This window comes from Cetorhinus maximus, chromosome 22 (genome assembly GCF_964194155.1).
Source record: "Cetorhinus maximus chromosome 22, sCetMax3.hap1.1, whole genome shotgun sequence".
In the NCBI taxonomy this organism is placed as follows: Eukaryota; Metazoa; Chordata; class Chondrichthyes; order Lamniformes; family Cetorhinidae; genus Cetorhinus; species Cetorhinus maximus.
Genome location: NC_135900.1, coordinates 77003441 through 77027114, shown reverse-complemented (window position 1 = coordinate 77027114; position 23674 = coordinate 77003441). Strand labels below are relative to the sequence as shown.

The window sequence follows — 23674 nt, the reverse complement described above, 5'->3', positions numbered from 1 at the left end:
GGGATGTGTTGTAACGCCTTAGAGAATGGAATGGGTTAACATTCACTTTGAGAATAAGGGCATTAATATTCCTTTACAGGGTGGAGTGGGTTAGCACTGCCAGGGAGAATGCGGTGAGCTAATACACATGCTCATGCTCTGATAAAACAGAACTAGTTGAGATAAAAATGCTCTTTGAGTTGGAACTGATGTCCTTAGGGGAGGGTAACCTATACCTACATGATTAAACATAAGAAAAGCATTAGTAATATTGAATACATGGTGTTGTTTTGTATTTTCTTTGTAGATGAGAGTGTCCTGTACGTAGAGATGTTGGCACGTCTTGACTTCTTCAAGGGTTCTTACCCAATGATTGATGAGCTCTGCCAGCAATGTGTAAAATGGTGTGCTACGTACCCCAACCCAATCTTCACTCCGCTATGTGGCTTCTTCCAGCCCCCTGGTGGGCCACTAAGGACAACACTGACTGGGTTCAGCAAAGGTACACTCCATGTTCTGTTCTTACAGTGAGGCCCCAAAAGATCTGAATTTTTTGACATTTAAAAGGCATCAGACCCAATGGAGTACATAGATCAGTGATCTTTCCTCCAGTGGAGGGGTGGTGGGCTGGATGAAGTACAACCCAAATGTATCAACAGTTTTTGTGTCAATTTATCCAGTGTTTTATTATTATTTATGATCACAAAGAGGTTTGGGTAGAAATTCTGCTCTTGGGGGTAATTGTGAAATGACACCCAAATGAAAATTGCGTTGATTCGATTCCGCTTTAAGTTTCCTTCAAAATTAATTTGCATAACCATAAGCTTAAAAAGCTTCCGTGAACCAACATAGCTCGGCAGAGCAAGAGTACTAAACAGCTTCTTTTTGTTTTCTGTTCTTTAAAAAGCACTCCCAGATAATTTCAGAGTGTTAATCTGGAGCAGTCTTATTAATGAAGCTGAAAATGCATTTCTCACCAAAAACTGAACATGTTTATTTAGGATGTCCAACCCTCCATTTGTATATAAACTGATGCAACATCAAAGAAAATGATTCAACTTAACTATATATATATTTAAGAGTTTCACTGGGTTATACGCTTGTGAGTTTCTTAGTGAATTAAATATTATTTGATGTAAAAGAGACTTTAAAAATGTGCCAGAGCTGTGTGCCTAAGTAAACAAACACAATTTGAAGAATCTTTCCAAACCAATACATTTGGCATACTCTCACGCCTTTGACTGGTTGGGGCATGGCCCATGTTGTGGGTGGAGCCTGATTCGGGTGTATTAACTCTTGAACCATCATAAAAAGCTCCCAGAAAACAGGAACATAAGAGATTTTGGGCTTAACTCAATTACCTTTAAAATTATTCAATCCTTTGCACTTGGATTGGCCGGTTTCACCTAGATTGCCAGAGGAAACAAATGGAAACTCAATCCATTTGTATTTATTCGGGACACCCAGCATGGCTTCAGGAAATAAAGGCTGAAAGGAGAGACCCACATCATTGAAGATACTCCTTCTGTCGGTGCTAAGTTGCTGAAAATCTTTCACAGATTACCAGGTGGAAATCCATTCAGGTGGGATCATTGATTGCAATGGAATTTCCCTTTTATTCCAGAATTATTCTTGGATTTTTAAAAATCTCTAGATTTTTGCCACTCCCAGAAGCCTGTGTGAAGCTTTGGAGATGTATCCATTGTGCGTGTGATGGCGCCATGTCTGCATGGCGGGTTTCTTGGGCCCATAGTCTTCTCTCAGGCTTTTTTCTGTGTCTTTGCTTAGAAGATGCTATTGCTTAATGTGTTCTTAAATCATGTGGCAAGTTGACCCAGCATAACTAAACTTAACACTCCCAATTGGGTCTGACCACAAAATCTCCTGGCTTTCAATTTCCTTGAAGTTTCTGTAGAGGCATAAAACCTTCATCCACTATATACTCTTCACCCTCCACACAGTCTTCATCCTCCATACACTCTTCATCCTCCACACAGTCTTCATCCTCCATACACTCTTCATCCTCCACACAGTCTTCATCCACCATATACTCTTCATCCTCCACACAGTCTTCATCCTCCATACACTCTTCATCCTCCATAAACCCTTCATCTTCCATAAATCCCTCATCCTCCATAAACCCTTCATCCTCCACACACTCCATCTTCCACAGACTCTTCATCTTCCACACACTCATCATCCTCCATGCGCTCTTCATCGCCATAAACACTTCATCCTCCATACACCCCCAATCTGAGATGAAGACCCATTGCACTGCACTGTCTCTTATTCTAACTCATTCTTTCTCAGGACCTCCAAGCTATGGGACTCTTGTCTTTCCTCAGGTTCCTGTCCATTCTACAGTAAACAAGCTACTAAAGCCAAATCTTGGCCTTACGGAGTCACTACATCCTGACATTCCTTCATTTGTATGATAATGACCTACTGTATAATCCTCCAGCAGCATCAGGGCTTCCTTTCTTTATTCATTCATTAAGATGAGATGCATCCGAGGATACAGAGGGAGATGAAAGTGAGAATTTCAGAGGCACTGGTGTTAATCTTCCAGTCTTTCTTAGACACAGGGGAGGTGCCAGAGGACTGGAGAACTGCGAATGTTACACCCTTGTTCAAAAAGGGGTGCAAGGATAAAGCCGGCAACTACAGACCAGTCAGTTTGACTTCAGTGGTAGGGAAACTTCTGGAAACTATAGTTTGGGACAAAATCATTAGCCACTTAGACAGGTCCAGGATAATTATGGAAAGCCAGCATGGATTCATTAAGGGAAAATCATGTTTAACTAACTTGCTGGAGTTTTTTGAGGAGGTAACAGAGAAGGTTGCTAAGGGCAATGCTGTTGATGTGGTGTATATGGATTTTCAAAAGGCATTTGATTCAGTGCCACACAACAGACTTGTGAGCAAAATTCTAGGCCATGGAATAAAAGGGAAAGTAGGCACTTGGATAAGAAATTGGCTGAATGATAGGAAACAGAGTAGTGATAAATGACTGTTTTTCAGACTGGAGGAAGGTTTGTAGTGGAGTTCCCCAGGGATCAGTGTTGGGACTCTTGCTCTTCCTGATATATATTAATGACCTAGACTATAGTGTGCAAGGCGTGATTTCCAAATTTGTGGATGATACGAAGATTGGAAGCATTGTCAACTGTGATGAGGATAGTCTTGAACTTCAAAAGGACATAGACATATTGGTGGATTGAGCAGACAAATGGCAGATGAATTTCAATGCAGAGAAGTGTGAGGTGATTCACTTTGGCAGGAAAAATGTGGAGAGACAGTATAAAATAAAGAGAGAAACTCTAAAGGAAGTGCAGGAACAGAGGGACCTCGGTGTATATGTACATAAGTCATTGAAGATGGCAGGGTTGAAGATGGCAGGGTATGTTGAGAGTGCTGTTAATAAAGCAGCTTCAACTGAGGTATTCAAAAGGGAATTGGATTACTATCTGAAAAGAGAGAATGTGCAAGGTTACAGGGCTAAGGCAGGGGAGTGAGATTAGGTAGAATGCTCTTGCAGTGAGCCAGTGCAGACCTGATGGGCTGAATAACTTCCTTCTGCACTGTAAAGATTCTGTGGTTCTGTCAGATGTGGATGTCGCAGGTTAGGCCAGAATTTAATACCATATGTTTTATTAATAGGTTTTATTAATAGAGGTACTGAGTACAAGAGTAAGGAAGTCATGTTGAACTTATATAAGACACCAGTTAGGCCTCATCTGGAGTACTGTGTCCAGTTCCAGGTGCCATACTTGAGGAAGGATGAGAGGGCATTGGAGAGAGCACAATGGAGATTCACAAGAATGATTCCAGGGATGAAGAACTGTAGCTGTGAGGATAGATTGGAGAGGTTGGGTCTGTTTTCCTTGGAGAAAAGAAGGTTGAGAAACTTGTTAGAGGTATTCAAGATCCTGAGGGGTTTGGATAGGGTAAATGGTGAGAAACTGTTCCCACTCAAGAGAACATCAAGAACTAAAGGGCGGAGATTCAAAACAATTGGCAAAAGAAGTAAATGTGATGTGAGGAATGTTTTATTTTAACCCAGAGGGTGGTTGTAGTCTGGAACTTCCTGAAAGGGTGGTGGAGGCAGGTTCGATTGAGGTATTCAAAAGGGAATTGAATTGCTACCTGAAAAGAGAGAATGTGCAAGGTTAGGGGGATAAGGCAGAGAAGTGAGATTAGGTAGAATGCTCTTTCAGAGAGCCAGCGCAGACTAGATGGGCCGAATAACCTCCTTCTGAACTGTAAAGATACTGTGATTCTGTGGGATGTGGGCGTCGCTGGCTAGGCCAGAATTTATTACCCATCTCTAACTGCCCTTGAGAAGGTGGTGGTGAGCTGCCTTCTTGAACCGCTGCAGTCCATGTGGTGTAGGTACACCCACAGTGCTGTTAGGAAGGGAGTTCCAGGATTTTGACCCAGCGACAGTGAAGGAACGGTGATATATTCCCAAGTCAGGATGGTGAGTGACTTGGAGGGGAACTTCCAGGTGGTGGTGTTCCCATGTGTCTGCTGCCCTTGTCCTTCTAGATGGTAGTGGCTGTGTGTTTGGAAGGTGCTGTCGAAGGAGCCTTGGTGAATTCCTGTAGTGCATCATGTAGATGGTACACACTGCTGCTACTGTGCGTCGGTGGTGGAGGGAGTGAATGTTTGTGATGAGGTGCAAGTGGGCTGCTTTGTCCTGGATGGTGTCAAGCTTTTTGAGTGTTGTTGGAGCTTCACTCATCCAGGCAAATGGAGAGTATTCCATCACACTCCTGACTTGTGCCTTGTAGATGGTGGACAGGCTTTGGGAAGTCAGGAGCTGAGTTATTGGCCACAGAATTCCCTGTCTCTGATCTGCTCTTGTAGCCACAGTAGTTAAATGGCTCATCCAGTTCAGTTTCTAATGGGAATTTTAACACCAAGATGTTGTTTGACTGGGAGCCAATGCAGGTCAACTCCATTGTATTGTCCGGTAGTACAACCATGCTAAGTGGGAGAGATTCAATTAGACCTAGCAGCTCAAAACTGGGCATCCATGAGGCACTGTGAGCCATCAGCAGCAACAGATTTGTATTCAAACACAATTGTTAACGTCATGACCCAGCATATCCATTCCCATCAATCCAGCGAATCAATGAGGGGTGCAGGAGAACATGCCAGGAGTAGTACCGGGCATACCTAAAATCAGGTACCAACCAAGTGAAGCTACAATACAGGACTACATGCATGCTCGACATTGGAAGCAGCACATTATAGACAGAACCAAAGGATCAGATCAAAGCCCTGCAGTCCTGCCACATCCAGTCGTGAATGGTGCTGGACAATTAAACAACTCACTGGAGGAGACTCCATAAATATCTCAATGATGGGGCATCCCAGCACATCAGTGAAAAAGATAAGGCTGAAGCATTTGCTACAATCTTCAGCTAGAAGTGCTGAGTGGATGATCCATCTCGGCTTCCTCCTGAGACCCCCAGCATCACAGATGCCAGTCTTCAGCCAATTCGATTCACTCCACGTGAAGTTAGGAAAAAGTACTAGATACAGCAAAGGCAATGGGCTCTGACAACATGCTGGCTGTAGTAATGAAGACTTGTGCTCCAGAACCAGCTGCACCCCTCTCCAAGCTGCTTCAGTGCAGCTACAACACTGGCATCTACCCAACAATGTGGAAAACTGCCAGGGTATGTCCTGCCCAAAGAAAAAAGCTGGATAAATTCAATCTAGCCAATTACCAGTTTACTCTCAATCATCAGCAAAGTTATGGAAGCTGTCTCCGAGCATATTAAGCAGCACTCAGCAATAACCTGCTCACTGATGCTCAGTTTGGCTTCCACCAGTGCTACTCAGTTCATACCTAATTTTCAACAAACATCGCCCCTTGATGTTCAACATCATTACCATCGCTGAATCCCCCACTGTCAACATCCTGGGGGTCACCATTGACCAGAAACTAATCTGAGCTAGCCATATAAATACTGTGGCTACAAGAGCAGGAGAGGCTGGGAATTCTGTGGTGAGTAAGTCACCTCCTGATTCCCCAAAGCCTGTCCACCATCTTCAAGGCACAAGGCAAAGGGAACAGGAGCAGGAGCAGCCACACAGCCCATCGAGCCTGCTCCAACATGCAGTATGATAATGGCTGATCTTGGGCATCAACTCCATTTCCCCACCCACTCCCATTATCCCTTAATTCCCTGAGAGACTAAAAATCTGTCTATCCTAACCTTAAACGTATTCAACGATGGAACATCCACAACCCTCTGGTGTAGAGACTTCCGAAGATTCAAAACCCTTTGAGTGAAGTAATTTCTCCTCGTCTCAGTCCTAAATGATCGGCCTCTTATCCTAAGGTTGCACCCCCATGGATTAGATTCCCCGACCAGTAGAAACAATCTCTCAGTGTCCACCCTGTCAAGCCCCTTCAGAATTTTGTAGGCTTCAATGAGGTCGTCTTTCATTCTTCTGAACTCGAAGAATATAGTTGCAATTTACTCAGCCTCTCATCATAGGACAACCCCTTCATCCAGTTTAGTGAACCCTCACTGTGCTGTGTCTAATCAAGTATATGCTTTCTTAAGTGTGGAGACCAAAACTGCACACAATGTTCCAGATGTGGTCTCACCAAAATGCTGTACAATCATACAAGATTTCATTATGTTTGTACTCCAATCTGCTTGCAATAAAAATCAACAAGCAATTTCCTTCCTAATTGATTGCTATACCTGCATGCTACAAGAGCAGGTCAGAGGCTGGGAATCCTGCAGTCAGTAACTCACCTCCTGACTCCCCAAACCCTGTCCACCATCTATAAGGCACAAGTCAGGAGTGTGATGGAATACTCCCCACTTGCCTGGATAAGTGCATCTCCCACAACACTCAAGAAGCTCAACACCATCCAGGACAAAGCAGCCCACTGGATTGGCTCCCCATCCACAAACATTCACTCCCTCCACCGACACACAGTAGCAGCAGTGTGTACCATCTACAAGATGCACTGCAGGAATTCACCAAGGCTCCTTATACAGCACCTTCCAAACCCACAACCTCTACCATCTAGAAGGATAAGGGAAGCAGATACATGGGAACACCATCAGCTGCAAGTTCCCCTCCAAGCCACTCACCATCCTGAGTTGGAAATATATCGCCGTTTATTCATTGTCACTGGGTCAAAATCCTGGAACTCCCTCCCTAACAGCACTGTGGATGTACCTACACCACATGGACTGCAGCGGTTCAAGAAGGCAGCTCACCACCACATTCTCAAGGACAGTTAGGGATGGGAAATAAATGCTGGTCTAGCCAGTGATGCTCACATCCCGTGAACACATAAAGAAAAAACAGGGGTGATAAGTGAACAGGACAACTGCAAGTAAGGACATGAGTAGCAGAGTGTTGTATAAGCTGGAGTTTATGGAGGGTAGTGTGCACTGGATTCATCAGTTCGAGAGGTAACAGCAGGCGAATGATGATTTCAGCAGCAGGTGAGCTGAGCAGGGGCAGAATTGGGCGATGTTACAGGGGTAGAAATCAGCAGTCTTTGTGATAGCGTCAGTCTGGAAATTAATCTCACAGCCATATATGATACAGACGTCGCAAACAGACTGGTTCAGCCTCAGATGGGAGCCAGGGGAAGAGATGCAGTTGGTATCTGGGGAATGGAGTTTGGAGCAGGGATTGAACACTCTTCCCAATTTCTAACTGGGGGAAAATTTCTGCTCATCCAGTACTGGATGTTGGATAAGCAGCCTGATAATTTAACAAAGTTGGAGGAGTTGAGAGAGGTGGTGATGAGGTAGAGCTGAGCTAGCGCTATGTCCTTGGATGATGTCGCCAAGAGACAGCATGTGGATGAGAAGTAGAAGGGAGCTGCAGATAGATCCTCGAGGGACACCAGAGGCAACATTGTGGGAGCAGGAAGAGAAGCCGTTGCAAGTGATTCAGTGAATACGATTGGGTGGGTGGAACCAGTCCCACCCAGCTGGATGACAGTGGAGACGAGTTGGAGGAGGATGGTTTGGTCAATCATGTCTAACAGCCAGGTCACAAAGGATGAGGTGGGAACGTTTATCCTTGTCACAGTCACAGAGGATTGTCATTTGTGACTTGGATAAGAATCTTATCAGTACTTTGGCAGGAGCGGAAACCTGACTGGAGGGATTCGAAAATGGAGTTCCAGGAAAGTTTGGGAAGCAACAACACGTTTAGCTTTGGAGAGGAAGGGGAGGTTGGAGGCGGGACTGTGGTTTGCAAGGACGGTGGGGTCAAGGACTGCTTTTTTGGGAGTTATGTGATGACAGCAGATTTAAAGGAGAGGGGGACAACACAATAATATCACCTAACCCGGAGACCAGGAGGGCAGGTTGGGTGGTCAGTAGGAACAGTTTAGTGGGGATTTGGTCATGAGTGCAGGAGGGCATGAGGGAAGATAGGACAGACACTGGAGAAACATGTGAGATCAGGGTCGTGCAGTAGGGAGGCTTTGAGGACATTTGGCCTGGTAAGTTAATCAAAGAGAGATGCGGCACAGTCAGCTGATCAGATGGTCTTGATCTTAGAACTCCATGAAGTGATGTAAGAGGAGGTGGGGAGAGGTGTTTATGTAGATGGTTTGCAGTAGGGAATAGAATCTGGGGTTATCTTTACATTCCAGGATGATTTTGGAATAGTGACCAGTTTTAACAGATGAGAACAGGACCCAATAATGCTTTACTTGATGCAGGCAGACCTGACAGTGAATGGCTAAACCAGTTATTCACGCTATCATTTATCCTACAGCCCATGTTTGTGACGTCTATGCCAACCCTAGTCAGGTGGTGGATTATGAATGACAATCCAAGGTCACATGGATTGATAAGTTTTCTAAAGATCGCTGATGATAGGGTCCCAAGGCCATATTGTAATTCTACTTTCAGTATATTAAGTTGATAGCACACTTGCCAGAAGTCAGAAACTTCTGAGTTCAAAGCCCACTATTTATTGGATGGCACGTCAATGCAGTACCGCAGGAGTGCTACATTGTTGAAGGTGACACCTACTGAATGCTCCATTAAATCAATACATTGTTTATCTGTTCAGGCAAAATATCCCATGGCACCATTCAAGGAAGAGCATGCAGTTGCTTTGGTGCCATGACCAGCATTTTTTCCTCAATCAACACCCCCAAAACTGCTGGTTATGGCAATGCTTTACTGTTTGTGGAGCTGGGTGAACATAAACCTCAATACCTAAAATAAATGGCTGTCCCTCAAAAATCACCCATTGCTTATATTGCAATGAGAATGCATAAAGGTGCTAAATAAATTTGAATTATTTCTTAATAGGCTCAAAGGTGATTATACACCATAATGACAAAGGTGTGTTACAATTGTGTGGTTTATAGGATTATTATGTTTTAGGACTGTGCTTTTTGGTTAATAAGATCATTATGTTGCAGGGCTGAGAGATTAAATTTAGGGTAAATGAAGAGGGTCATGTACTTGTTCTGCAGTCTGCCTGACTATAAGCCTGGGTGGTTTGATTGTTAGAGATCAAAAGAAAACTTAGATTGTTTTACTGAGAGGAAGGTGCAAGGTATTTACACTCGGAGACAAGAAACACAGTCTCTGGGTATACCATGAGTAGACCCTGAGTCTCCCAAAGTCTCAGAAAGGTGTTATAGGTATCGAGTTGTAAACAGTGGTGCTGTAAACTATGAATTTACTTACAAGATCGAAAGGTTTCAAGATCAAAGATAACTAATTAGTATTTCTAAGCATTTCAAAGTAGTATTTCTAATAATGGATTTCCCGTTGCCATGGGGAAGAGGTCAGAGGAAACCATTTTGAGTTTAGGTTACAGACTTCCCTAGGAACCCAGGAATATCACAGGTAGATAACGGTTTGTAGCTTTGTCCTGTGTGGTCTGCAGCAGTCTGGGAGGTAGAGAGCAGGTGTTGGAAGCAACCAGGCTTGCACCTTAAGCAGAGAAAATGCTGACTATTGTTCACCATGCAGAACGCGGGTAGGCACTTGAGCTCAGATTGAAGACTGAGTTAGTAAGGGTTTACAGGAGCCTGGAAGATTCACTTAGCTTGGCTAGAGGAAAAGAATCTACAGTGTAACCCTCACAGGTTCTGGGATTAGAAGTTACCTAGCTGGGAAAATAAAAAGAGAAGCAAGCCATCAGGAGTTGAGAATAATTTTAGACTGGTTCCTAGAGGACCACTTAAGGGACAGTGTAACATATAACAGTAGTGGGAGATTTTCAGTCATGCTAAAAGTTAAATCAGGAATCTCTTTTCCATAGTTTGAAGTATAAGTTGCTTATGAAAAGGCAATAGTGTTTAGTCAATATTGTTTCTTAGTCATTTGTTGCAGTAAAAGTTTTAAAACGTGAAATCTTGACGTGTTGTTCTTTCAGCTGTTAACTAGAAGTTCGAATTTCTCTTTAGAAGTTATCGGTCTCTACGGAGAATGTAACAGGTTTGAGATCATGGTGTCAACTCCTAGGTTAAATGTAGTTTGCTAACTCCCAGTCTCCTGAGATCTTCCCCAAACCTTCATGTAGCGTGCATCCACAGACAGCTAATTCCTATTCACAGTTTTGTGCTAACCACTTGACTAGCACTGAATGTCAACTCTCCTGTAGCATCTGCAAAGTCCATGTGTAGCTCTAAATTCCCTTCTGGCTCTAGGTGTGACTGCGATGGAGCTAAGCGCTGACTGCACTGTGCTGGTGGCAGGCTCAATGGATGGAGCAATGATCCTGTGGAACCTGCAGGACATTGAAGTGATTCACACATTAACAGGACATTCTGGTGAGGCAGAACAGTTTTCAATGATCTTACCTTGACCTGAAACCAAGTACACGCTAACAACACTTACTGGTTGATAAATTATGGCCTGTTTGTTAAATGTTTCTAAATTAAATGCTTCACCATTGGAGAGTGAACCTGATTACCAGTGGTTTATGACACCATCTGCCATTTTGTGAAACCTTAGGTTGAGCAGAGACCGATGCCAACAGAGTAAGCACAGCTTCTGGCCTGTATGACCATCGGAGCTCTAGAGTAAATGTCTCCTTTCTGGTGCCTGAAAGGATCTTACTTAAGTTTTGGCCTTCCCATCCCAGCACTTGGTAAGTCTTATAGCATCAGCCTTTGTCATGAAAAGATCAAGAGCCAAACAAGGTTGAAAAGAGTTAAAGACAAACTGAGGTAAATCATCAAGTAATAATTTGGTGAGGCCAAGTTTGTGTTTGAAAAGGCCAAGAATGGAGGGAGAGGAAGATAGATGTTGGATGAGGAGCACTTTTTGAAGTCCTGTTTGAGCAAGAGGTGGTGCAGTAAGTCTTGTTTTCGGCACAAAGGAGAGGAAAATAGAGTCAATTTGCAGCTGATGAGGGATAAGAGAGAACTTTTGAGTATGCTCTTCTGCCATTTGTAAGTAAACCTGTAAGTCCCAGAGCAGTGAAGATTACCCTTTGAGGCTAGAGATCACAGCATTTTGTTGAAGAACTTTACTCTGAATCTAACTGCAGTTAATCTGGGATTGCTTGTTGTTGACATGTAGGCCCTGATATTTATAGAGAGGTGGAGAGGGTGCAGGGGAGAGACTGAAAACAGCCTATGAACCTGGGAAAGGCTGGAGATACAGAAGTCCTGCTAATCTTAATGGCATCATTAACGTCTAATATTCCACCTCTCACCCAGTAGCCAGCCAAATGGATGGGCTGGCCCAGGGAGAGGAGGGGTTGGGAGGGAATATCAGTGACAAGGCTGCAACTGGGGACCCTGGGCTGGACCTCGGCAATTAGAAGGCCGGAGGGCCAATGATCAGAGTTGTGGGTGAGGTTGGAAACCGGGGCTTTAGTGGCGGGTTGCTGGGGATTGGGGCTTGGAGGGGAGGCTTGCAATGGGTGAAGAGTGGGGAATCCAATGGCTCCTTTCAAGGGCCCAGGGCGAGCACTTGTGAAGATAGCAGTTCCCTCTTCCCTTTCCTCACTGGGTTTCCTGACCTTGGGGAACCCATTGCAACAACAATCGATTTCAAATCGGACTCCCAATTTCAATATTAAAACGAGTGTCCTGCCTCTCCACAGCAGGACACTAAAACACCCCAACATCCAATCGCATAAAAATGATGGCGGGCATGTGACTAATGGGTTGGAATACATTCTGCACATTTAACTTTTTGTCAATCCCCCCGAGTCCCCTTCCTCTCATTGTTGGAGGGGGAGGGGCCTTTAATATTGAGGCCTAAAGGCCCGAAGTGGAAACTGTTCCCATCAATATTTTAAGCATCTTCATAAATAAGATGCAGCTTTAGGAAAATCCTGGTTTAAGACAATCAGTTAATATCAAAAGATTCCCAGTCCCACTCTCAGCTTGCGTTGTGTTAGCAACAATTGGTCTCAGTGTGCCTGGGAGGGGAAGTGGGGAATGGGGGAACAGTGGAATGAACTGCTCCTCATCAATGTCTGTTAGCTCTCATTCGAAGGTGCAGATGTGTAAATATGAATGGAAAACAAGACTGAACAACTCCTAGATTCACGGGAATGGTTCCAGGGATGAGGAACTTCAGTTTTGAAGATAGTCTGGAGGAGTTGGGACTGTTTTCCTTGGAGAAGAGAAGACTGAGAGGAGATTTAATAGGGGTGTTCAAAATTATAAGGGGTCTGGACAGAGTAGACAGGGAGAAACTGAAAGGACCGAGAACAAGAGGACACAGATTTAAGATAATTGGCAAAAGAAGCAATAGCGACTTGAGGAAAAGCTTTTTCACGCAGTGAGTGGCTAAGGTCTGGACTGCACTGCCTGAGAGTGTGGTGGAGGCAGGTTCAACTGAGGCATTCAAGAGGGAATTGGATTATTATCTGGAAGGTTACAGGAGGGAGAGTGGCACTAGGTGTATCACTTGGATAGCTGACACAGACATGACAGGCTGAATGGCCTCCTTCTGTACTGTTACAACTCTGTGGTTCTGGTTATATAGCCTGACGGTACCTGTCATCTGGGTTTACACTGGGACTGCAGCAGACTGGTGAGGTAGTTAAACACTGCTGGTGCCGCCCATGGACCTCACCAGTGCAATGGAAGATGATTTAAGAAAGTAACATTATCCAAGAGTTGGTTTTGGGCTATCCACCCACTGTCAGAGTACAGATATACTGAGATTACACAGATCATTCTAAGGTCAGATCTGAAGCTAGGTCCCATGGGAGAAAGGGCAGGCTCTAACCCATTTCGTTATCCTAAACATGTAGGCCCTGAACACATGAGGAGATTGCTCTCAGTTCCTGCCATGACTTCAGTGGGAGATTGGGAGAATCCCTGGATAGGTTGTGTAAGCAACTACTGGAGTTGCCAACTCTCCAGGGTTGCCCTGAAGTGTCCTGGAATTGAAGATTAATCACCTGGATACTGCAGTGGGCAACCCAGGAGAAACATCAAAGCGTCATTAAAAAAAGTGTTCATTTTATTTGAACACTTCTGTTTATTAATTATAAAAAATGTTGGAGATGAGGAGAAAAGTCTGTTTGGCCGACAGTCAAAAAAAATCAGTGAATTGCATCTTCACATTTCCAATTGGGCTGGGATGCTGGGGCAATGCTAGGCTGTGTTGACTGACCAATGACAGTAGTGGAGGGGGTGGGGCAATTAGAGATAGGGGATCATGTGACTAACCCCCAACACCGCCCCCCCCCTCGCAGGAAGCATGCAACAGAGATGGCAACTCTAGGTTGAACACATAGGTCTGATCTACCCCCATCCACTACCTTAAACGTTCGCTCCCTCCACCACCGACGCACAGTGACAGCAGTGTGTATCATCTACAAGGTGCACTGCAGCAACTCACCAAGGCTCCTTAGACAGCACCTTACAAACCTACAACCTCTACCATCTAGAAGGACAAGGGCAGCAGGTAGATGGGAACACCACCACCTGGAAGTTCCCCTCCAAGCCACTCACCATCCTGACTTGGAAATATATCGCCGTTCCTTCACTGTGGCTGGGTCAAAATCCTGGAACTCCCTCCTTAACAACACATGGGTGTACCTACACCACATGGACTGCAGTGGTTCAAGAAGGCAGCTCACCACCACCTTCTCAAGGGCAATTAGAGATGGGCAATAAATGCTGGCCCAGCCAGTGATGCCCACATCCCATGATAGAATAAAACTAATAGCTGCAGGATGTAGTGATAAACCTCGTGGATATTCAGGATCACACTTTATATGACGTGTCCCCACTAATCACTGTAATTTATTATCTGTGATAGCTGAGGTACGGTGCATCAAAGTGATTCACAACAAGGCTCATGCTGTGTCAGGATCCTTTGACCATACGCTGCGTCTATGGAATCTACTGACTGGGAAAGAGGTCTACTCCATCCAGGAGGATCACTCGGACTATAAGCACTTTGCACTGCTCCAGGTGGATGAAGCTACTGATGTGATCTACTCGGTCTCAGGCAGCCAGGTAGAAGAATCCTTTGATTGCTTTCTGTAACTCAGATCCCTCATACTTCATTCTCCAATTCCAAAAGGGATCTGGAGGGATCTTCCCTCAATACATTTGGTTTAAAGAATCTACTTTACTAGGCTTAGGAAGCTCACCCAGTGTATAGTTGATTTTGAACAGGGCAGCAATAGGCTTGCTACAATCAGCCTCAGCATCCTTGGCTTGGGAGGTGAGCCCAAAATGGAACTTTATTTATTCTAAAGAATCCCAACAGGAACCAGCAGGTGCATTTGGTGCATTTGCATGGGCATGGGTGGGACTGAAGGATCTTGGGTTTGTCCGTTTTAATGTAGCACAGACGGGTATTAAGCAAAGTCTGCATGGCTCCATTCGCCTTCATTGGACATTTACCAAGGAAATGTTGCAGCTTCCATATCCTCATCCGAATGCTTATGTTAAAATAAGCTCAATGATACTTTTAATAAACCCTTACAGGTTCAGAATACTTGTGGAAGCTAGTACAACACGTTGTTTTGAATTTATTGAACATAGAAGCAGGAGGAGGCTATTCAGCCCCTCAAGCTGTTTCTCCCATCATGGCTGATCTGAATCCGAACTCTATTATAACCTGCTTTTGTTCCGTGTTCAATGATCCATCACCCTATCCACAGCAGAGCAAGTTGGTCCAGTGTTGCACATTAAGATCAGAGAAGAAGCTTGAGGCCCTGTTGCTGATGGCACTGTTTTAGTGAATGAACACTCTCGACCACAGCCTCCTATGCCAGGAGCAGATATTGGGAATTCAGGTGAGCCCTACATGAGGAGGAATGGGCCACACTGATGTCAAATCCCCAATTTTTAATGAATGCTGCCAACACCAGATTCCGTACTGGGTATTTGATTTCATTAAAGATACCCCAAGAATAAAAGCAGGCATAGATGATAGGTCTGTCAGCAGGGAGAAGGAGAGTAGTGTTTCCGATGAGAGCACCCATGGATAAAGGGTTGACCAAACTGTTGTCCAAATGCTGAAAGAGCAGCTGTTTCTCCTTCAGATTTACAGTATCCTCAAGTTTGTACTCAATCCCTGAGGGGAAAATAGCTGGGGGTGGGGCGTGGGGGGGAATAACAGATCATTCTGCAATGTATTACTAAGAGATTCCCTCTTGTATGCAGGTTCTACTGCTGTTTATTAACCATCTTATGATGTCGCTTGCTTTCAGATTAAGAGTTGGCATCTGGAGAATGGAAAAGCTCTGTTCCAAATATCCGATGGCAACCTGAACCACACAACACGCACAGCAGTGTTCGGGTCCCACAGTTCGCTGCTGACCGTGTCTTTTGGGGGCAAGCTATGTGTGTGGGACCAAGGCAAGGGCACACTACAGAACACTCACTGTCTCCCTGGCCTAGGTATCTCAACCCCGACCTGCATCCTTCCACTGAGAAACCAGGAGAGAGTAGCAGTGGGATTCGACGATGGAGTTGTGGTGATGGTATGGAAAATCAGTATTTGAGAGTTAACCCCCTGGCTCAATACTCTGTCAGTACTGTTAGCTCCAAACTGGTAGAACCTTGCCAATCAGGCAGGAACGTCAATGGGCAAAGCACAGCTTCTCACCCCTCTTTTGAACTTCTACCCTCTTCGGAGAAGCCTCCAGCCTAGATTTTTAACCAAAGGGCCTGGAAACAGCTAGTGATCGATCAAGATCAGCTCATAATCAGGTGCTTTGGTGCATAGAATATGATGGCCAAGCAGGTGCTCAGACCTTGCCTGTTTAACCTAAAATCTACACTGCCCAAGGTATTGCACACGGTCATTCTGGTCTGAGTGACATACGTGTGGCTAGTTTCTACCTGTGCCACTGTGCTCAATGCAGCTCATGCATGAGGGATTTATGAACATTGCTAAGGCTAGTTAAAGGGCTGCAGCATCTATTTAATGGGGAGCTGTTAAAGCTTGAACCGAGTGTAACGAATGTGAAGTGAAGTCTATTGCTGGGAATTTCCCTCAAGTAACACCTCACCCCAAGCCCAGGGAAATTCACAGCGTGTGTAACCTGACGAGGTACACATCAAACAAGATGGCCTCTGTCTAGCAGATAACAAATTGGAAATTTGGTCTGGAAATGCAGCCTCCATTTTAATCCTATTTCTGAAACAGAGCACTACTGAAATGCAAGACTCCGTTGTTGATGATGGATTCCCACCAGCACTGAGCACTGATCTGGTGGCAAGGTGATGGTTACAGCCCCAGTTTTTCAATTGGTGTTTGCATCTTACGAGATTCTGTGGTAACCATAGAAAAGTAACAGCACAGAAAGAGGCCGTTCAGCCCATCATGTCCTCCAGCCACTATACTCGGGGCTACCCATTAACCACGAATGCCAGCAGGCTGTCCAACTGTGGTGTGCATCATGGGGAGTGGGGCATTGGAGGGAGATTGGGGCAGTGGGGTACTCCATGGGGAGTGGGACTGATTTGATGGGGAACAAGCTATACTGGTAGAGGAACCTCAAAATTTCAACCCTTATAGGAAACAACTTCCACTGGGCAGAGGCTGGACCCTGGCCCTTTCATAGTCAGGAAACATTTCTACACCCAAAGGGCATTCTTGAATGGACAGAGCTGACAATAGTCAGTCTGATATCATGATGGGGAAAGCTTTCTGGGTGGATGGGCCAAACGGCCTCCTTTGTTTTTGTGTTTATTTTGTGATTTCACAGCTAGTACTACAACTTATAAATACCTCCAAGCCGTCCAAGGATTCCATGGATTTCATTTCTAAGGAATTCCTTTTTCTTTTCAACAGGTCTCTCTGGATGGGAGCTGTGTCACGGCAAAAGTCAATGCATCAGTCACATTCCTGGTCACCTCACAAGATGAAAAGTGTCTCGTGGCAGGTACTGACCCTCAACAGAACCTTCCAAAGGGCAGTTTTTCTAGTTATTCTTTCATAGGATGTGGGCATTGCTGGCAAGGCCAACACTTGTTGCCCACCCCGAATTGCCCTTGAACTGAATGATTTACAAGGCCACTTCAGAGTCAACCACATTGCTGTTGGTCTAGAGTCACATGTAGGCCAAACCAGGTAAAAATGGCAGATTCTCTTCGCTAAGAGGCATTTGTGGACTTTTGTGGCTTTTTATGAAAATAAGTGATAGTTGGTCATCATTACTGAGCTTTCAATCCCTGATTTTATGAAGAGAATTTAAATTTCACCAGCTGCCATGATGGGATTTGAACCCGTGTTTGCAAAGTGTGAGCCTAAACTTCTAAATTACTAATCTAGTGACATTTCCACTACACTACTAATTCTCCAAATACTTCACCCTAAACTTATTCCCCAAACAACCCTTAACTTTATAAAACTAAAATCCGTCTGTTCTATTATCTGTGAGGCATCTTCAGTACCTCTCACTCTCTCCTTGACAGGACACAAGAAAAGAGCATATAGATTTGTGTCTCCTATTAATGCTGCAGTCTCTCTCTCTCTCTATCTCTTTCTCTATTGCAAACTTCCTTCCTCTGCATTGTTACATTGTTTAGTGCTTGGCTAAATATTGTCCTCTTGCTCCTTCCTAGCTCTACATATCATGATTACATAATTGAACAACAATTGCTAAACAATCCTGATTGCGCTAAGAATGACAACCAATTAAGATTATCAGTCGGGCTAGCAGTGTGGCTCACTTATACATGCTAGAAGCAACATATATTCACAGGGCCCTGTCCTTTACAGGCAGAAGGGGCGTGTTCACACATTATACCTTTTCCAACTAAAGTAAAGCTTTGGGGACGGACATTCCCAGGTTCATTCCCCATGGCAATGCTTCAACCAATCAGAGTTGGCCTGCCTGGTTTGAATTTGAAACAAATGTGTGATAGTAAACAGTTAACTGTTCTCTGCTGCATTCTCCATGACTACGTCTCGACCAATCAGAGTCCACATGCCAACCAATCAGCACTCTCTTCTCATGCAGTATAAATTGTTGTTCCCTTTTCTGTTGGTTTATCATTCCGTGGCTGCCCTGATAAGTGCAAGACACAAAGCTTTGATAGCTTGTCTCTTTTTTCAGTAATGCTCAAGCATTCAATTTACTAAACAGTTTGCAATGATCCATTGGTCTCTTGAGCTCATATTGGTGCAGCTAATGACCATTAGCTGGCTCTGTACTTATTGCAATGTTGTTAGCCCCACCAATTTTTTACAATGACTGTCCTTCACCATCCCCTGTGGATGTGGGCTGTGCCAGTCATTCTTGGCATCTCTCTTGAAAGAGATAGCTATGGAAGAAGGGCATGGAATTCACAGCAAGAATGAAAGGCCCCTGATCAGAGTCCAAATAGGGACACTTTTCTGTGTAAACCTTAGCATGGTATTGATATATTTTACTCTGCCAACACTACATAAGCACTTAAAAACCAGCTTTGCTCATTTATTTTGATATAAATGTTACAAATTTCCATCATTTTTTTTTCTGAACCATTTGGCAAGGTAAGGCTCAGGCTATTCAATTCAAATACAAACATCTTTTACTGAATTTTGCAGCCTCGTCACAGTGGGGGCCGGACCGGGAAATGTGGCGAGCTGTTCAAAACTCCATGGACTTCAGCATGTCCAGAAGGTTCTGCCAGTGGGAAGGGCCGTGAAATTCTGCCCCACAATGTTTTTTAAATCTCTATGTGATTGGCAGAGTTTTTTTTAAAAAAGGATTTAACAGCTACTTAAATGTTATTTTATTTTGGTCCCAGGCGTTTTCTGGAAGGCTGTGTTTGTTACCAGGGCCATGCATGCACATGTCTAGCGTTTCACACTAGGCAGGGTTTAGGAGCATGGGGCGGGAATTCTTTGGCTGTCTTTGGGTTTTAACGCCTGCCTGTGTGAACCCTCTTGTATAAAATCAGGAAAGGGAAATAATAAATTACGCCTACCTGTGAATCCCCTCCCCCCGTGCACCCCCCACCAACATCGATCGGCCCCCACGCCCTCCAATTGCGCTCTTCCCTCTAGCCACAACTTTAATCTCACTGCTGCTCAGCTGCAACCTTTCCCAGGGCCTTCCCCACCTGGGACATTTTTCCCAGGCAAGGAAGTGGGGGTGTGGTGGCAGGAGGGGTGGTGAAGGGTTTGTGTCTGTTTTTATAGGTTCTGGATCCCTGCCAGGTCGTCCCACTGGCCCGCCGTGTGCGATGTTATTGGGTCTATGCACACGTGCTGACCAGTGCGCACACACAGTCTGTAATTGGCAGCTAGCTTGTGTTGGCAGGGGACAGTGTTTCTGGAAAGTTTTTCTTAGCCTGGTAGGTTCATTGAGGAGTCTGCCTGAAGCTTTTGGCACTGACCTACGTTGACTCCTAGTTCAACAACACCTCGATTTTAAAATGATCATTTTCCAGGGCCCTCCCCATCTTGGTAACCTCCAACAGCCCTTCACCCCTCTGAGATCTGTGCGCTCCTACAACACCAGTACCTTCCGTATCCCTGATTTTAATAGCTTCATCATTGGTGGCTGTGCTTTCACCTTTCTAGGCCCTAAGTTCTGGAATCCCCCCCCCTGCCCTAAACCTTTCTGCCTCTCTGCCTCTCAGTCCTCTTTTAAGGCCCTCCCTATTTTTTTGACTGAAGCTTTGGTCACCTGCCCTAATATCTCCTCCTGTGGCTCAATGTCAATTTCTTTTTGAGAATTGATCCTGTTAAATGCGCTATATAAATGCAAATTATTGTTGTTGTTGTTGCAGTCATGGTCAGATAGTTTACAAGAAATGAAAGAGAAGGATAAGAAGCAATACATTGCACAGTATAACATAGCAAAGTATTCATTGTTTTGCACTCAAATAGATAGTTAAGCTTAAAACTACTTTAAATCTACATTGCGTTAATGCAGCTTCTCCCTTAATCTTTTATTGGCTCCTCAGTTTGTTGGGCAATGAAAGGAAGACATTGCTGAATGTCACGAAGAGCTCTGTAGCCAATGAAGTACTTTGGAAGAGTAGTCACTGCTGTAATGTTGGAAAATCAATTTTCACACAGCAAGCTCCCACAAATGCAACTTAGATAAATAAACAGAAAATCTATTTTTTGTGATTTGGTTGAGGGATAAATATTGACCAGGACACTGGGGAGAATTCCCCTGCTCTTTGAATAGTGCTGTGGGATGTTTCTCTCCCACAGAGGGGAGCCATACCTCGGTCCAACACCCCATCCGAAAGAACGCACATCTTATAGTGCATTTAAAGCCTAAATCATCTTTGTATGTTTGGTGATGGTGACAGAGTGGCAATGTCACTGAGCTAGTAATTTAATAGGCCTAGGCTCATAATGTGGCAGCATGGGTTCAAATCTCACCACAGCAGCTGATGGAGTTTAAGTTCAATTAATACAAATATGGAATTGAAAACTTGTCTTGGTGACCATGTAGGGCCCATCTGGTTCACTAATCTCTTTTAGGGAAGGAAATCTGCCACCCTTACCTGGTCTGGACTGCATGTGACTCCAGACCCACAGCAATGGGGTTGACTCTTAACTGCCCTCTGAAATGGCCTAGTAATCCACTCAGTTCAAGGGCAACAAATGTTAGCCTTGTCAGTGCTGCCCACATCCCATGAAAGAACAAATTTTTAAAAATCAAGGAAGATTGTGTAAGGGCAGGTGATTAAACCAATAACCTGAAGCAAACTAAAGAGGCACATCATAAATTTTCCCAGTTACCAGACACATGAGAACACAACCTCTGTCTTGGAGAGAATTGTCACCTTTGGTAGCAATCAGAGATAACACCACCCACACCCCCATTACCCCCCCTCCCACCCCCACCCCACCCCACACCCTACAAAAATCATCTAAAGTAAAAGACAATGTAAAAAACAGAATGTCCAACCCAATAACTGGGCTACCGTGCCAACATGCCAACTTAGAAAACTAGCAATAGCTAACGACTCGAAAACAAGTACTTACACTGAAAGGGCAGTGGGATCATTGGTTTGTAAGGTTAACTGTAGACTGTTTATTTGCTTTATTTTCCAGTATTTGAACGGACACTGAATATAGCCATTGTATTTTTAAGCCTAAAATAGAATGGACATTTGCTAGGGTTTATTGGAAGCGACTGATAATTTGGAAATCTGGATAATTTGGAAAACATATTAATGTCATTGCATTCGCTGACTACTCATTGGCTGTCTTAGAGCCCCAGTCACTTCGAATGATCACAGTATGGATCTTAGATGTACGAGTAAGCTAAATAATAAGAAAAGTGGATGATTGTTCAGAAACTAAGAGGGGGTACCCTTGGAAGGCTTGTTCTGATAGACTCATCAATACAATGAGACCCAGTTGGAGAAACAAGGGGCAAATAAATAGGATTGTGAGTAATATTGGAGAAAATTACACAGCAACATCACTTGACAATGGCCTGAGTATCATGTGACAGATGCAGCCAATAGGCTCTTGAGACTGGACATCACCTCAGTCATGTGACTAACAGCCTCACACCTAGGCCCTGCTCGATGCTGGGTGCTCTGTAACTCTCATTGGAACAGCAGTCAGTGGTTCAGCCACTCAAGCCTGTCCTGCCATTCTCTCAGGCCATGGCTAATCTGTACTTCAACTTTATTTACTCAAATTTTATTCCTTACCCCTTGATAAGAGAAACAAAATATACCAATCTAAACCCAGCGTTTACAGCCTTCTGGGGAAGAGATTCCAGACTTCTACTGTCCTTTGTGTGATGAAGTGCTTTCTGATTTTGGTCCTGAATAGACTAGCTCTCATTTTGTTTATGCCCCCTTGTTCTTGTCTTCTGCACCATGGAGGTTTTCAGGTTGCTAAGGGGAACTGATAGGGTAGATAGAGAGAAACTGTTTCCACTAGTTGGGGAGCCTAGGACTAAGAATCTGAAATTAGGAAATCACTTTTACACACAAAAGGATATTAGAGTTTGATTAACATAGGCAGCAGCTGATTCTAAGTCTCAAAGAGCAGAAGTGTTCTTTTTAGGACATTAAAATCACAACTTTAGTATTCGGATTGGGTATTTTTTTAATTACAGGCTTTGGAAAGTATGTCCGAATTTTCAAATTGGATTGCAGCTCAATTCTGAAAGTCCTGAAGACAGACTTAGAACATGGCGGCAGAGTTCAGACTGCAGTGATCAGTCAGGATGGGCGATTACTGATCACAGGGTCCAACGATGAGACCATTCGGGTAAGGTGGGAATGTTGGAATTGTCATCATAGAGCCTCAGCTTTATAATCCTACATTCTATAAATCTACTTCATTCGTTCTGCATTCTAGCTTCCTTGACCCAAAACCATTTTACCTCAAAACCTTGTCTGCTTTCAAGTATCTCCTGAAAATAAAAACCTCCTCTTCAAGGACAACTGGGGATAGATGCTGGCCTTGCCCAAATCCCGAAAACACATCTTTAAAAAATGGTGGAGTCTTTTTGGCCCTCAGAGCGTTTATTCAAACAGCAAGGGCAGAATTTAACTGGTGGAGAGGTTTCCTGCCCTGCCACATGGAGACCTAGCAGCGAACACATTCCCACCGATGCTGGCTGCCTCTCAGCTATTTAACGCTCCATAATCGGCTGGGTGTGAGACCTCCACTTCACAGAGCTGCCAACCAATCTGATTGCTTCTCACCAGGAGCAGTGGCCAGAACTGGGACTACAGCAGCCCCCAGATTCTAAGTCCCAGAGTCCAGGACCACATAAGTGTAGGGGTGGTGGGGGCTCATGGCAGGGAGGGGAGGTGAGGTCTGTAGGGGAGGGACTGTGGAGAGGGGGCTGGGGGTCTTGATGGAGAAGCTGGGCGGGGGGGGGAAGGAGGGAGCACCTGGTGGGGGAGAGGAGCAGACCTTGGGGGTGTGCCCGATATAGAAAGAGGCCCCTTGAGGGAGGTGTCACCCCTTTCCCATCTGAGGCCTGAGCAGGGTGATCTACCAACCCCCGCCCTGATCTCCTCTCTCCTGCCTCGAAATTGAGGCCAGGTGAGAAGTGGCCCTTAAGTGGACAATTATTGGCCACTTAAGAGCCTCAAGGACAGGCAGACCACCCTAGGCCTCGCTCACCATCCTTCCTCCCCATAAATTTGATGACAGGTCAGATGGGCAGAAGGGTTTCGGGAAGGCCACGTGGGTAATTTAACAGGTTCTAGCCCCCTTCTGCCTGCAAACCTGCCAGTGAGAGGCCATTAAATTCTGCACCAAGTCTCACAACCATGGTGGAATGGACACTGAGTTTGATG

General features: G+C 44.6%; 1 protein-coding gene across 1 annotated transcript in view; it reads left to right on the top strand.

The window, feature by feature from the left end:
• Positions 1-23674, top strand: part of nwd1 (NACHT and WD repeat domain containing 1) — a 70356-nt gene that overhangs the window by 29013 nt on the left and 17669 nt on the right. The window contains exons 9-14 of the mRNA XM_078567550.1: positions 287-481; positions 10658-10785; positions 14249-14443; positions 15649-15921; positions 17238-17328; positions 22477-22631. Coding sequence (XP_078423676.1) covers positions 287-481; positions 10658-10785; positions 14249-14443; positions 15649-15921; positions 17238-17328; positions 22477-22631 — 1037 coding nt within the window. The remainder of the gene's footprint in view (positions 1-286; positions 482-10657; positions 10786-14248; positions 14444-15648; positions 15922-17237; positions 17329-22476; positions 22632-23674) is intronic.